Source organism: Micrasema longulum, unplaced genomic scaffold (assembly GCF_059751315.1).
Source record: "Micrasema longulum isolate JH-2025_06_02 unplaced genomic scaffold, ASM5975131v1 h1tg000611l, whole genome shotgun sequence".
Taxonomy (NCBI): domain Eukaryota; kingdom Metazoa; phylum Arthropoda; class Insecta; order Trichoptera; family Brachycentridae; genus Micrasema; species Micrasema longulum.
In genome coordinates, this window is record NW_028277807.1 from 1,374,284 (window position 1) to 1,390,545 (window position 16,262).

General features: G+C 31.8%; 2 protein-coding genes across 2 annotated transcripts; one reads left to right on the forward strand and one right to left on the reverse strand.

Annotated features, from left to right (window-relative positions):
- Window positions 1–1,388: 1,388 nt before the first annotated feature.
- Window positions 1,389–8,336, forward strand: LOC148280152 (transcription factor IIIA-like). The gene is made up of 7 exons (XM_088228836.1): window positions 1,389–1,905; window positions 1,987–2,102; window positions 3,268–3,438; window positions 5,142–5,290; window positions 5,653–5,773; window positions 6,730–6,835; window positions 6,975–8,336. The coding sequence occupies exons 1-7, from the start codon at window positions 1,720–1,722 to the stop codon at window positions 7,170–7,172; spliced, it is 1,047 nt and encodes a 348-aa protein (XP_088084962.1). The 5' UTR covers window positions 1,389–1,719; the 3' UTR covers window positions 7,173–8,336.
- Window positions 8,337–9,539: 1,203 nt separating this feature from the next.
- On the reverse strand, window positions 9,540–15,529 carry LOC148280153 (uncharacterized). The gene is made up of 4 exons (XM_088228837.1): window positions 15,165–15,529; window positions 14,915–15,083; window positions 12,194–12,389; window positions 9,540–10,378 (listed from the first exon to the last, which is right to left on the reverse strand). The coding sequence occupies exons 2-4, from the start codon at window positions 15,064–15,066 to the stop codon at window positions 10,196–10,198; spliced, it is 531 nt and encodes a 176-aa protein (XP_088084963.1). The 5' UTR covers window positions 15,067–15,083; window positions 15,165–15,529; the 3' UTR covers window positions 9,540–10,195.
- Between the last annotated feature and the right edge of the window lie 733 nt (window positions 15,530–16,262).

Sequence of the window (16,262 nt, forward strand, 5' to 3'; positions counted from 1 at the left end):
CTAGCAGCCGACAGAGATGCCTGAAGGATCTTTGTGGACACCATATGCTGCAACTAGGGAGTGAACATGGAATGATGATGATGATATATCTGCACATTAGCAACTTATAAATATTAACCAAAAGTTTTTTTCACCGTCTCATCGCCTACAAAAACATCGATTCATCGGAGCGTCGAAGTGTAAAGAATTAATACCAATAATCGGATATTTGTCAATGTTTAAAAACATTTTTTTACTACCTATTTCTGTTTTTCAAAACATCGCCATTTCGATACATGGGTTTTTTTTTCAGAATGAACATCGATATTTTATCCGATGTTTTCAAAACATCGACGTATCATACACATGACACATCCTTGACGTTTGTAGTGTGTAGAGCATAATGATGGAATAATCGTAACACAAGCATTCGACACATGCAAATAATCGAACTCAAACATCGAATTATTCGAATGTTTTTACCGTGAAATGTCAGAAAACGGCCAAAGAAAAAATGCTGACATTTAGGGGGTAAACATATACATGTGTAACAACAAAGTACTTCAAAATAACAATGTGGAAGTTAAATTCAGCCCTACAGGAAATTGGGTATAAAACATGTTTTATTACGCATGGTAAAAATTAGAGCAAACAATTGTTCATTTCTTGAAAATGTATGTGAAAAAATATTTTAATAAAAACGAACTAATTTGAATGACATCACTAGTTCACCGAAATCAACCAATAATATAAGTTTGTGATAGTTATCCTATTTCCGAGAAACAAACTATCAGACGTGAACTTAATACGTCACATAATACGTCACACGTAGAGTAATTTCAAAATAAAATTTAAATCAAAATCATAGCGCTTTTAATACGACACACAAAAATGTTAAAAGTAGTGAATGTTTACCCACATCTTAATCAGCTCAGGTTAGTCCCTTTATTTATGTTTGGATAATTTATATAGCGCCATTTTGGTGATAATAACCTCAAGGGTGCTGTATTACAAATATGAACCCATAGCAACCATTTATTTAACATTACATAGGTTCTTGAATTTTATTGAACACAAATGATATTTTACACTTCCGAAAAATCATTCGAATTAATTAACATTGCTTTTGAAATGTCATGTCCGAATTCATATTTCGATTGTCTCGAAATCCATTCCGAATTAATGTTTCGATTGTCTCGAAATGTCAAGTCCGAAATCATATCTCGATTGTCTCGAAATGTCAAGTCTGAATTCATATCTCGATTGTCTCGGAAAACCATTTCGAATGGATTCACTCGAGATATCTCGACTATTTTTACGATTAGTACGAAGGAACTCGATTAATTGTAAGCATTTCGAAATGTCTCGATCTTTTTAATATATCGAATATTTCGATTATTCCCACCATTAGTAGAGCACGTGCTTCGCGACTTTTGCGTTGGTTATGTATTTGAAATAATGAATCTTATTTGTTTATTTCATTACAATGTGTTATGTGTTGACAAATAAGAGTATTGTCAATGTTAATTAACCTAGTCAATCCTGTTATAATGTATTTAATATTCTGGCCACTACCATTCGTTAAATAAATCACCGAGGACCGCTAATAATTACAAGAACTGACCTAGTTGTCTGCTTTTGTTTACTAATTATTACTATTACCTACTAATACACCCCTCAAATAATCTTGAGTCGTCAAAGCGGAGCCATCCTGTCGCATTTTTACATATTTATTTAAATATGGTCTGGTCGGATTCTGGAGATGGTTCTTCGGATTTAAGTGAATGTACAGCAATTAATTTGTCGACCCAAAAACTTCCCGCTAAAAAGGATGTCCGCAGACATCCATGCACGCTTGATGGATGTAATTTAATATTTACACGTCCTCACCGCCTAGCAGCTCACTTAAGAGTACATACAGGAGAGGTAACTTGCTATTTACCATACATTTACCATATCGACTCAAAGTAGAAAATAAAAATAATCTCCTTTTTGTATAATTCCTAGAAACCATTTCCATGTGATGTTTCGGGTTGCGGGAAAGCTTATACAAACAAGTCTCATCTCTCCCGCCATATTAAGACATCTCATAATGTAGAAACTACAGCAAAATCTACTCACAGGTAACTTGGAGAAGATGCGATACTTTTTATTGTTTTTTATACACATAATATATTATATTCTCGGGAGTTACACAACTCATTGCGTAACCAAAATAATCATACATGAATCATCAAACAAAACATAATTTTCTACATTATGCACTCACTAATTCAATAAATGAAATAATTTGTTCCATCTGCTTTCCTTTCTTACCTTTATTTGCTCTTTATATATTTTCATATTTTGTTTTATTATTTAATACAGTACAAACTGTTATTCGGTTACTTTTCTGGACGCAGAAAATGTGAAAATCCTAGCTAGGGACCCCTCAATAAAGACATATGTTTGCTTTGGGGTCTGGCCTTAGCGATACCGGAGGAGATATAGAGTTAGTATTGTGTAGGAAAGCTGGTTTATTAAGTTGTTTTAAAATAGGTTGTAATATTCATTGTATTTGTATGTAATATTCAGAGTATTTGTATTTTGTGTATAAATTGATAATATACTGGCGCATCCCGAAATACGGAGACCAAAACCTCACCAGCTGACATTTGCGATTTTGGTCGCTCTGAAACAGCTGCAAATAGAGCTCTAAATTGTTGATGCATCGATGTTTTTGATCAACTGTGAGTAAACGCGGTGTCCGCTTTGAACAGAGCTTTCTCATGGATAAATTTTGGTGAAAAAAAGCGATATAGGTGCCAGCTATCTCATGCAACTTCAATTTACGATCATTTAAAACTATTTTGTGGACTTTTTTTTATGTTTTCTGGAACAACAACCGAATTGGGGTGACCGTTCAGTATCACCGGTGTTAAAACCACTTCTCTACCATTCGTCTTGGTGGAGCAGAGCAGGAAACCAGAAATTAATCTAAAACAAAATTGATCGATTATTCTAAAGAGCTGTTCACTAGAACTTGTGATGTTTTTATTAAAACGCATTTTTACTAATTTTTTCATACATTTTAAAGAAACTTCTAAAGAGCTGTTCACTAGAACTTGTGACGTAGTTGATTTTTTTTTTTTTTTGTTCATTTTCAAAAAACTTTGCCATACAATTAAATGTTCTAATTTTTATCACGTGTAAAAACATTTTGTATATCCAATTTCCCGTAGCACTGATTCCTCATTATATTCTAATTAAAAATATTATTTAAATTTAAAACCATTTCTTGTTTTTCAGATGCCCAAAATGCCCAAATGAATTTGTAACAAATCAAAATTTAAAGAAACATTTATTAAGAAAACACAACAGAGATTTTCCATATTGGTGTGACACTTGTCAAATAGGTTTTAAGAAAAAAAATCGCCTCTCAACACATATGTTCATTCACACAGGAATCAAACAATTTAAGTATGTACTAAATTTATTTAAAGATTATAGTCATGTCTTAATATATTTAAAAAAACACAATTGTGTTTTTAACCATGGATTTTTTTGTTTCTAAAGATCATTTGATGGCGTCTTATTTCTTGCACAAGTTGGAAACTACATTTTACTAGTTATGAGATATTGTAGTTTTAAAGTTAAAAGCGCATCCCAAATCAACAATTCAAATAGAACTGCAAAATATTGTTTTTTGTATTTATAAAATATGAAACATTTTTATTTACTTTGTAAATAAATATTATTTGATGCCACTTCTGAAGACACCTCATCTTTTGAAAATTTGTAGTTACCAACTTGTGCCAGAAACCCTACGATAATATATTTAATCATATTGTATATATAATCATATCTGGAAAAAACTTATGGTATCCGTGATCAGGCATATATGTGGTTCAGTTCATATCTTAATGAAAGAGAATATGCAGTTGTGTTCCAGGGTAATAGCTCACCCAACTTTAAGGTGTCTACTGGAGTACCCCAAGGATCAGTACTCGGACCACTCCTCTATCTCCTGTACACCAAAGATATAGAGAATATTATCAAAGAATGTGGATTGTGGTCTCACTGCTATGCAGATGATACGCAGATTTATTTTTATTGTAAACCGAGCGAGAGAAATGTGCTTGTTGATTTGATTATGCATGGATGCATTGAGAAAATAGGAAACTGGATGGCTGAAAATAGACTCACACTTAATCCATATAAAACGGAACAACTATGGATTGCTTCAGCCAGACGACAGAATTTGATCCAGGATACGGCACTACCGATGTAAGGAGTACCGCTTTACCCACCGTTAAACTACTGGGAGTCATCCTTAATTCTGACCTTTCTCTTGACGCTCAAATTAGTAGAACGATAAGTTTATGCTTTTACCAGCTGAGACAGATTAAATGCATACGCAAAAATTTGCCAGTTGAAGCCGCCCATCAATTAATAAATGCGTTTGTAGTGTCTAGAGTCGATTATTGTAATGGTATCTACGCAGGTCTACCAATGAATAAAATGACTCGCCTACAGGCTGTACTAAATGCCGCAGCGAGACTTATTTTTGGAATCTCTAAATTCAGTCATATCACTCCACTACTTCGGGAATTGCACTGGCTACGTTTTCCACAGAGGGTGGAATACAAACTCTGTTGGCTTATGTATAAGTCACTGCACAACTCTGCTCCAGAATATCTAAGGGAACTCTGCATTCCAGATGAACTAGCTGACAGACGTCTTACGCTTAGATCAGCTACGTCTACGTCGAAAGGAAAAGTTATTAAACCTCTACGCAAACAGCGCACTAAATTCGGCGAACGTGCATTTGCGGTCGCAGGCCCTACGGCATGGAATGCTCTCCAAGCAGAAATCCGAAACTGTAAGAGTGAAGTGATGTTTCGGAAGAAACTTAAAACCCACTTGTTTTCTAAATCATTTGAATAAATTCTTAGCATGTGGTGGAAAAGTCATATGAAAAAGTACATTATTTTTCTCAAATTAAAAAGTTAAAATTAAATTTATATCTTTATATAATCACTTTGTAAAGTGCCCTTGAGGTATTATATTACGAAAATGGCGCTATATAAGTTATCCATAATTATTATTATTATTAATTATTGCATATTTATTGATCCTTCGTGAATGAGTAATAATTTAAAGTTGATAACTTTGATTTTCAGGTGTGATAGCTGTAATGAAACTTTTTCTTCTTTAATAGAGTGTAATAAGCATAGGAGAAATCACCGAATTTACACATGTTTCTGTGGTAAAGAATTCAATAGATGGACGGAAATATCAAAACATCGTAAATTAGAACATTTTCAATCAGGTATATTAATGGAATGGGAACATTGTAAAAAAAGTAATACTTAAATTGTAAAAGACTAAATTACAAACTTATTACGAATATGTAAATAGCTCAAAAAAGGCAAAAATAAAAACCTGTCCTTATTTACAAAAAAGCGTTTGCTGAACCAGCTTATTGCAGGCAAGCCAATGTTTGGGCAGGACAACGTCTGTCGGGTCCGCTTGTAATAAATAAATATTGCCACTTTGCCGAAGATAACATTTTGAAAATCTTTCAGATTGTACTAAAATTCCTTATTAGTTACTTTTTGATCTACAATTCAATGTTAATCTACTTATCTTGATTAGTGTGATAACCTTATAATGTTTGCTGCCTTTTTCCAGAGTACCATTGTGACATTTGTAAAAAAACATGTAAAACAAAAATGAATATAAGAGAGCATATGAAAATTCATTACATTGCAAACCAAAGAGATGTTTTCCTTTGCCCTTACAATTGTTCCAAGTAAGAATTTATTTTATCTCAAAAAATATTTACAAACATTATGTGTATAGTGTAATTTAATTACTTGGTTATACATACCTACGCACAAATTCTCAAGAAAAAAATCATTACACATATACATATGTATTTAATTGAATATATTCTCAATTTTATCATAATAGTTTAAGATTATTTATTTATTTTTTTACTAACTTATTCAGTCCATTCAACAATGGCAAACCCATTTCCTTATAATACACAGGAACAATTGAGATAAAATACAACCAAAGAAAATTAAAACTAGGACAAAAAATGTGATAAACAATTTATAAATTAAATTTATTTGCAATGTTATTATTAGAACACACATAACAATATGTATGATATGTGTGCCCTACTTTAAGATTTAAATAAAAAAAAATATAAAAAAATTAAATAATAATTACTACCTCAAGACAAGATCTGTGCTGGTATTCCAAACGCTCTCGCGGCCGTATTATCTCATATATTTACATACAAAATATACGAGAAAAACTGTTTTCTCGTGCCGCAAGAGTGGTTCAGAATAGCACCCCGGGGCTGATATTCCAAACGAAATTATAGCGCGGTATAGCGCGTTTTTACGTACTAAATATGCATTATAGCGCGCTGTAAACGCGTTCGGAATACCTGCCCTGGTCTATCTTAGTGATTATTTAGAAAAACTTACACCAATCTTGTCTCGAGTTTACAATGTGACCCAATCGGGACATTGATGCATGCAAGCCATAGTTTGAATTTTATCAGGTACATAATATTATCATTGTCATTTGAAGTGTAAAATTATGCATGCGTTTTGTAAAACTTAAATCAATAATTGTATTCTAAAGGATCAACAGATATCAAATGTTACTCTTATTTTAATAGTTTAATATGTGCTATTTCATAATAAAGACCCAGCACAGACCTGTATTGATTTATTGCTTTTATTTTTCAAGATTCTATTCAAAAAGATACAACTTAGATCACCATATCAAATCGGTGCATGAAGAAATTACATTTAACTGTACTGAACCTGGATGTACAGCAAAATTATCAACAAAGGTAAAGTTTAATTGTTGAATATGAATCTTTAAAATAAATTGTGCTTAAAATATGTACATATTTCAAAAGTATAAAAGTGACCATTTATGTGAATCAAAAAAAGAGTTACCAGTTTAAAGTTAACGCTCTTTTTTAACAGGATAAACTGGATTACCATATGTCTAAACATGGACAACGGGTCTTCAAAAATAAACAGCCAAGACAACGTAACAAACGTAAGGACATTGGGAAACTAAAACGGTCTACAGCTGTCCGTCTGTCTGGATTCAAAATGCCGATAGCACATGAAAAAAGCATAATTAATGGGACTCATTCTTTTACTGAAACCTCAGAGTAACAATGTGACAAGCTATAGAGGAGCCCAAACGTAGGAAAACCATTCAACCATGACTATTGGGTATTAAGTTAGTTCGCAGCAAAACAATGGGCCGTACTCAGGTCGAGAATTGCCAAATGGATATTAATTTGCATTGTAAATACTTGTATTGTAATGTACCTGTGTATTTATTATAGCAGGGTTATTCCAATTTATTTTTCTATAATTCACCTATATTTATTTTATAGAACTGAAAATACATGTGCGTGTTTATTTTTTATTTATTTATTCATTTTATTCACAATATACTTATGTTACATTTATAAAGACATAAATCCCAAGTCCATGGAACCAAAGTCCTGTGTTGAGTTTGTTTGTTTGTCCGTCACATCTCCGAAACGGCGAGTCGTAGTGGCCTGAAATTTGGAAACGTCATTTTAGATGCGAATTCAAGGTTAACGTTGCTATTTTTGAGTAAAATTTTAATCGACCTCTACTCAATAAAAACTAAAATTTTATATGGATTACTAGTGCAGCCCCGAAATATTGCCCGTAATCAACTGTCATTATCAACAGTAAACATACTTTGATTTACAAATTTATCCCCTAAATTGAGAAAAAATAGTATCTGAAGTAAATATGTTGATATAAGGAAAAATTTTAAGCAACATAAACACGTTTCTGGACAATAAATGCCAAAAATCAATGTAAATCGTGGGAAAATATTTAAAATCAATTACCTGTGAAAACTGACTCCTTTAACACCTTTGACGCTACTACTGCTGCAACTGAACACACTGCAATTAATTTATTATAACATAAATATCCAAGTTATTTACAAACAAAGCCAAGCGCAGCGACAAAAGCATCCAATAGAATTGTTATGCCTATGTTGTCAAACAAAACAAAATGGCCGCCAATTTTTTTCTAAACGACATCGCTTGTGTTTTATGAAACATAGTGATAGGGCTTCTTTATAGGTTGACGTATTATTACTCTGAGACTGAAACGGATCCCGTTAAATATATAACTTTAAAAAAACAGAAACTGTTTTACTAAATTTCGTTTTATAACCTACTATAAGTAAATCAACGAACCTGTTTTGTGTTTAATGTAGGCATTAAAAAAACATATATTATTTTATCCGTAAGTTGTATACTGCTTTACAATAAAGTATTCCAAAAATAATTATTTTATGTTTTGTATTTACACACTGCTAGGAAGACCACACAATAGAAAACTTATGCTTACAAAAAACAGAATTAAGAAGGAAGCTATCTATAATAATGGTTATTACAATATAAACTCCATTTATTTAACTAGCAAAATGTGGGACTTTGTGAAATTAAAACATTTTAATAGGTGCAAAGGTTTTTACAGTCCCTGTTATCAATTTGTTTCTTTTTTGGGTGATACCGTGTCTGTTAGATTTGTTTCGACGTTTCGGCTACCATTGCAGGAGCCATCTTCAGGGTAAACTTAGTGTTTTGTAGAAAAAAATTATGTGTTTAAGTACCAATGAATATTGGCCACTGTATTTTGGGATGCACTCGGAATATTGCTCATCAATTATCTTGAAAAAGGATCCACAATCACAGGAAAGTATTATCGTGCATTATTGGATCAATTGAATGATGCAATCAAGGAAAAACGACCACATTTAAAGAAGAAAAAAGTTCTCTTTCTTCAAGACAACGCACCGATTCACACAGCATTAGATACGATGCTAAAATTGCGTGAAATACACTTCGAATTGGTTTATCATCCACCTTATAGTCCAGATTTAGCTCCTAGTGACTTTTTCCTGTTTCCAAACTTGAAAAAATGGCTCGCAGGAAAAAAATTCAGCTCAAACAAAGAAGTGATTACCGAAACTAATACCACGCGTATTTTGAGAGGTTCCCGAAATCGTATTATTCAGATAGTATAAAAAAGTTGAAACATCATCTTACTAAGTGTGCCGAAATAAAAAGAGACTATGTTGAGAAATAAATGGTTTTTGAAAAAAAAAAGTTTTTTTCCTACTTAGGTAGCATCATTTTCAATCCGCCCTCGTATGTGATTCTTTAATGCATCCTTAATGCATCATAATTTCAATTGTAAACTGGAATCATAATCATTCCCCTATCATCGGTATTATCTACATTTTTATTGCAGCTCATCTGGATCATTTTTGTTGCATTAAAGATAAGGTGACTAGTCTTACACTTAGGTCCCAGTCCAGGGGCAGTGAAATATTTCAGTGTAGAACCACCTTAAAAACCATTATTTCACGACCACCCTGTCAGGAATCGAACTCGGGACCTCAAGTATAGTAGGCGAATGCCCCAACCGCTACACCACAAGCCGGATAAATAAACTGGAAAGGTTAAAAAATAAAAAAAAACATTTTAAATACTATATTTATTCAAGCATATTTTTAGCATGAAGCTATAATAATTCATTATGACAGTACAATCTACTGACTAGGTTTAATACTACAATAACATTGTTGAGATGAAAACAAAATTCATAGAATTATCATATTATTAATGATACAAACTATAAAACTGATATTGACCAATTATTTCATTTAAATAAATAAAATGTACAAAAGTAAGTACTTATATATTTATATAACAAAACATTTAAAAATAATCAGTAAATATATGAACTACAAACGCTTACACTTAGCTGAAGATACTTGAATGGCTAGATTTCTTACTGCGTATATTTGAATTTTTTGCATAATTTAGTATTGAAATCATATCAGAGAGTATTTTAACATGTAATAAATATACAATACTAAGACTTATGTCTACTGTGAGAATAGTTAGTTTTATTTTTTTTAAGATTTGAGGTTTAAAATTGCCTTGTATAAGTTAATAGAAAATGTTAATTTGTCACAACCAATAAAGATTGAAAAAAATACTTATTAATGGAATCTAGGGTAAATATTATTATTTTACATTAAGGAGAATATTGAGATTGTAGAGTAATCATTTAAGGCAATAAGATCTGGAGTGTTTTATTTGATCACATAATGTATTGATAAAATAAAATTATTAACGTCCGCACATCAAGCCAATAGCTACACCGGCAACAAAAGAAGCCAAGAAAACGTGTGTTTCGGTCGCTCTGTAATATTCATCCCCGGTAACTGAGTGATACCACTTTTTAGCTTTCAGATGCTTCTTTTTCAAAACATCGTCCACTTTCTCCAACTTCCTATCAACAAACCTTTCAGCCTGGAATGAAATTGAATATTGGTTAAATAAATGACATCAAATAAATAATAATGATAAGATTTATATAATATATGGATAATGGTCCGATAATTAATAATAAATAAACAGACATATTACAACAGGTTTATAGAGAGCATTTTTGAGAAGAAAATATAGAAGTCTAAGCATTTATTTATAGAACTTATGACCTATGTAACATTCACTATTCTGCCTACGTTTCCACCTAATCTAAAAACTTTATTGATGTGGATGAGCTTCTACTACAAGTTGCAAATTGTAAAATGTTTGCTGAGGACAGGCGGAGTGGGAGGCAAAAGTTGAAGGAGGCCAAGGTTCTATTTGAGCTGCAGCGCCATCGAAGAAGAAGAGATTCTACTGATTATTTGACCTAATAGAAAATGTCTGAAAACACTATTCAATTTTTGAACTTTTTAGACCATTTGGTTTAATCAATCTTGATAAACTTCTTAGGCATCTCGGTGGGGCCCGTAAGATTCTCGTCTTTTGCAGTGTATATCGATAATGTACCATGCAATTTGCAAAGTGATACTACACTTAAAATGGATTCAAAGGACAAAAATAACTTGGTGGATTTCTATGGAAGTTTGCCTTCTAAAATTTATAAGGAGTTAAAAGGGTTTACTCAGTAAATAATTACTATATTTTGTAGTAATACTATATGTATTTGTGAATGAACTTTTTCAATTATGAATCGAAAATACAAAGTTCTCAGTTATCAGATTCACATTTAGACGCAATATTACATATCTCTACTTTAAAAATGCAAGCTCATTTGAAAAAAAAACTTGGAATTCAAATGCAGCCACTAAAGTCTCGTTGATTTTGTTAACTTATCTTAACTTCTTGTTAACTTAACTTTTGTTAATAAATTGTAAATTATTTTCAAAACTTAAATATTTGTACATATATATTGTAGGTTTACTGTAATGACATATGGCGTTAAATATTTCACCCTCTTACAACAAAAGGTTGCCGACCCATGGCCTAGAGCAGTGGTCGTCAAACCTCAGCTCGCAAGCCACATGAGTACAACTCAAACAGCGCAAGATATGTACACTCTTAGTTATATTAATTTAATTTACGGGTCCTAAAGAAGAACTTTTAGAACTATCGCCATTTGGATTATTGAGGACATTTCAAATGCTGTCATTAAATGGATGGAGAAACATCATATTAAACTCTATAAAATTGTTTCAATTATAACAGATGTGGCTGAAAGTGTGACTGGAGTGGTTTTGTTAATATTTCGAAGGCAAAAATTATTCACGAGATAGGTACTTGTTTACCATAGCATCATTCGTCAAGAAGCGCTTTGTTAGCGCATTTATAGAAGAAATTTGAAGTGTTATGGAAAAATATTGTCGACACAGTTGTAGCTATAACTCTTTATCATCGCCAATTTAAAGAATTTTTACTTGAAACAGTGAGTAAATACGGAGATATTTGCTGCATAATTAGGTTCATTGGCTTTCAAGAGGAAACGTTTTAAAACACAAAGAAATTAGGCTCCCAAAAGAAATCTTTATTGTTGTACTGCTGATCTTTAGCTCTTTTGACTAATGAGTTTGTCGATCACTGTCCTAGGGGTAAAATTTAGTACTCGCCTACAAATATTTGGACATACACAAAATATTGTCAATTATTAAATCGCTCCTTATTTTAAATGTACAACGATAATCAATAAGCAAATAGATGGTATAATTTTTTTTTTTTAATATTTTTAGAAGATCCAAGTAGGATTTAAATTTTCACCACTCAATGCAATATGTATTAATTTTAATTCAAACAACTAACTTTGTCTATCCAAGCTGGAGAGCTTCCAGTTGCTTCTTTTTCAATTTTATCGCTGAGCTTGTCAACTTTTTTTGAAATCTTCTCCCAATTCAAATTGATGTAACCTTGTTGCTCGGCGTAGTGGACTCCTACAGCAGCACCACCCAACCCTACACCAGATAGTTTTCCTACCCTCGTGGCGACGAAGCCGGCCAACCTGTAAAATAATTAGATGAATATTAAACACTCGATATTCACAGGGTCCACAGTAGCATTAAGAAATATAAATCTGAAAAGAAAATATGTATTTACAACTATAAATATAATATTCAAATGTTACAAATGAAAAAAAATACTGCATACTATCCACAGTACACATCCAACACTAAAAACCAGTTATAAAATGCAGTGTATATTTTTTACCTTTATTGAGGCGTTCTACCAAAACATGATAATATCAGACAAAAATAACACAGAAATATCAAAACGAAAAAAGACAATGGATAAACAAACATATATGTATACAAACATAAAAATAATGCATATAATATAGTGAGGTAATTAATACAACTAAGTAACTTCAAAATCGGCATTTGTAAATTACTCACTAAAAAAAACAACTTTTATCCTCCATGAATGCTACAAATAGACAAGTGGTGCATTTAAATCATAATATTATGATGGTTCGAATCTACCGCTTGTTTATTTGTAGAATTCACGGAGGAGGCTACAAAGAAGTGTTTTTAGTGGTTCACGCAAAACATAAAATTTTGAAGGTTGTAGTAATAACCCCGCAATATATACATAACTAGACCTAAACAATTTTGATGTTTACTTATGGCCGGGGCATTTACGATAAATAACTTTTTAAAATTTTTAGAAAATCGAAGTAAATTTAAAAAAAACTTAAATATGGAAAATAATATATTGGCAAAGTATGACATTGAAAAATCTTAGTAATAAAAAATGAAAAACGCTCGTGACTAATCGAAAAAGCAGGTTGATTTTTGTTACACCAAAATAGAAAAAGACAATACAGGATGATTTTGAAAACAGATGCATTAAATGAAGAACGCTCCTTAAGGCTCTGCAGAACACCAGTGTTCTGCGGAGCTTTAAAATATGTTCTGCAAAATTTCGGAGTGACAATTGTGATTCACATCATTATATTAAAACTTCTACTTCATATTTAAAGGCGAGGTGGTCTATCTCTACTGATGTTTATGTATACCTACTACCTACATAACTTATTATAAAACATTTTGCAATATTTTAGGAATGATTAAGAAATCTAATCTCTGATTTGAAACAAAAATAAAACGATCAGACATCAAATGACTTCTGGGCTAGTTTGTCAGAAGAGTACCCCAAGCGAGTTTTGATTGTTTTGCTTCCGTTTTATACAGCTAACATATTTATGGGTAGCGGGATTTTCTAATCATTCCGCAACAAACTCAAAGTCTGGCTCGACGCCACAACAGATATAAGAATCAACTACCATTGGGGTTTGATTGTGCCTAATATAAAAAAGATTTGCGACTCAAGGATTCAAAATCATCAGAATCATTAAGAGTTTTATTTACTCATATTGCTAAATAAATAATAAACATTATTTTTTAAAATATTTTTACAATTACCCAATCTATAAAATAAGCTAAGCGCTCCATAAAAACTTTCAAATTTGCAAAGTGTTCCGTTGCTAAAAAAGTTTGGGGAACCTGCTCTAGCGGTAGGCAATATGGAATGTTTGTACTTCAAAACTCTAGATATTTTAATAATACTACCGCAATTCACACATTGTATGATAGACTGGTCCGCAGCATACTAGAATACTGTTCTATAATTTGGGACCCTTCTGAATCAAACCACATCCTTGAAATAGAGAAGGTTCAAAAGAAATTTTTGCGATACTTATATCTTAAAGAAAATAAGAATCACCCATTCTTGTATCCATCATTATTTCTAGCAGGGATGCTGAATTGCAATACCCTCAAATCTCATCAAAATTTTCTTGGGAAACATTTCTATAGGCTGATTACTGGAAATATATATAATACAAATATATTGAATGAGGTCAGTTTGTATGTTCCCAATAATTATACTAGAGCGAGATCTCATGCACTGTTCTACGCACCCAGAAACCGTTTAAATGAAAGGCTAAATACCGCTTCTGCAGATATATGGACCTGTTTTTCTGTACATATCGGCAGTTGAGCAGCTATCTGCTTTCTATTCATCACCTTCTACCTTATATTTACAGTCTGCACTACGTGATGGGTTAACAACCCGTAAAGTAATGCAGACTACAATTGTCAAATAAATAAATATTGAGGTAGCGTCAAATAATGTGAAAGTACGTCTGATTTGACTAAATATACAACTTCCGAAAATTGAGTATATGTGGAAATCACAATGACAGGTCATAAGCCGTGTAAATGCCTAGATTTTCACATTCCCAATAATAAAAAATATGGACATATAGGTCATCTTTCTATTTTTAAATGGCAGTAATGTCCATAACATAAACATGGTATAGGTAAGTGTAGTAGGAAATGTATTAGAAATCGGTATTATCTCATGGGACCTTTCAAAAGTTCAAATAATCAGAGAAAGTTAACAAAAAGTGTTTGTTGCAGAGAATAAGAAAATGCAAAAAGATCGCTATTCTTTGGTCAACACAATCAATAAATGACCCAACACTGTAATAAGTTGGAACAAAAGATAAATAAAAATATATCATACCATCCAGATACAGAACCAAAGATTAATTGACGAATCGCAGCATCCCACCCAATTTCTCCTACGGCTTTATCAATAAATTTCTTTGTATCTTTTACGGCTGTTTCTATCTCTTCGGGAGCATCATTAGATCGAGGAGACTTCGAGCGATTCATGGTGATCTAGGAAAAATCTATAAATATATGTTTAAAATCGGCACCGAGTACAAAAATAAGCGAATAAATCTATATTTTAATTTCAATGATAGACCGACCTTCTACACAAGTATTCGAAGGGTAGACAGTGACCACTGTGAATAATACCTATAATTATAATTAAGTATGAGTCAAACTTGTGTTAATAAACGTCATCTGTCAAAATAGTCAATAAGGACAAAGGTAAATGTAAATAATGTACATAAATATAATAAACTTTTTGATCAAAAAATGACGATTCGACCATAAACAAATTAAATATAATATCTTATGTCTATGGATCGAACACGAATAAATACCGAACTTCCTCGGAGTGCGCAATAAAAGCAGCATCATCCGCAAATAGCAAATCTTTAATAGTATCTGTCTTCTTTTAGTGTTTTGCCTATTTGGCTTGATCCACTCATCGATCCGTGCGCAACCCACCTCCACTTTACATTTCTTAATAACAATTTTATATTGTGAGTGTTTACTAATTGTCCTTATGAATAATGTAAGTAGATTGTACATTTTAACTGAGTAGTCGGCCAATCCTCTTTGACCGAAGGTTGTTTTAATTTTTAATTGTTTTTGCATCATCGGGATGGAGTATCTAGCAACTCTTGTATTTGTGAAAGAAGTTATAGAAGGCAGAGAATAGTGTTTGTGTGCGTATAGTAACAGAGCTTTTACATAAAGTTGTTTTATAGATGTTGCATTAAGATTTACGAATACACTAAGGGAGCTAGTTCTGATTGGGACTCTTAAGATAATTTTTATTTTAAAAAAATATGCCATTATTATTTGTTTGATCAGCGTGTCAGTTGCACACATCCAATTATTTAATATTACAAAACTGATTGACTTATTGCGTAATATATTTTTAATAGTTCTTTTAGGCTTATTATATTTTTTATAGTATTAAAAAAGTAAATTTATTTTTAATATGTTCGATTTGATTAGTTCATTTTGAATTCCCATCTATATAAATGCTTCAATATTTAATTGAATCTACTATGACTAACAATTTAGAAATACATTTAATATTTGGAATTTGGTTAGTGCAATTACAGCTGTGAATAGTTAAGGAAAGATTTCGATTATATATAGTTTTATTATTAATTTAAAATGTTATGTATTTTGTTTTCGAGTGATTCAGTGTTAAATCATTGGAGTCT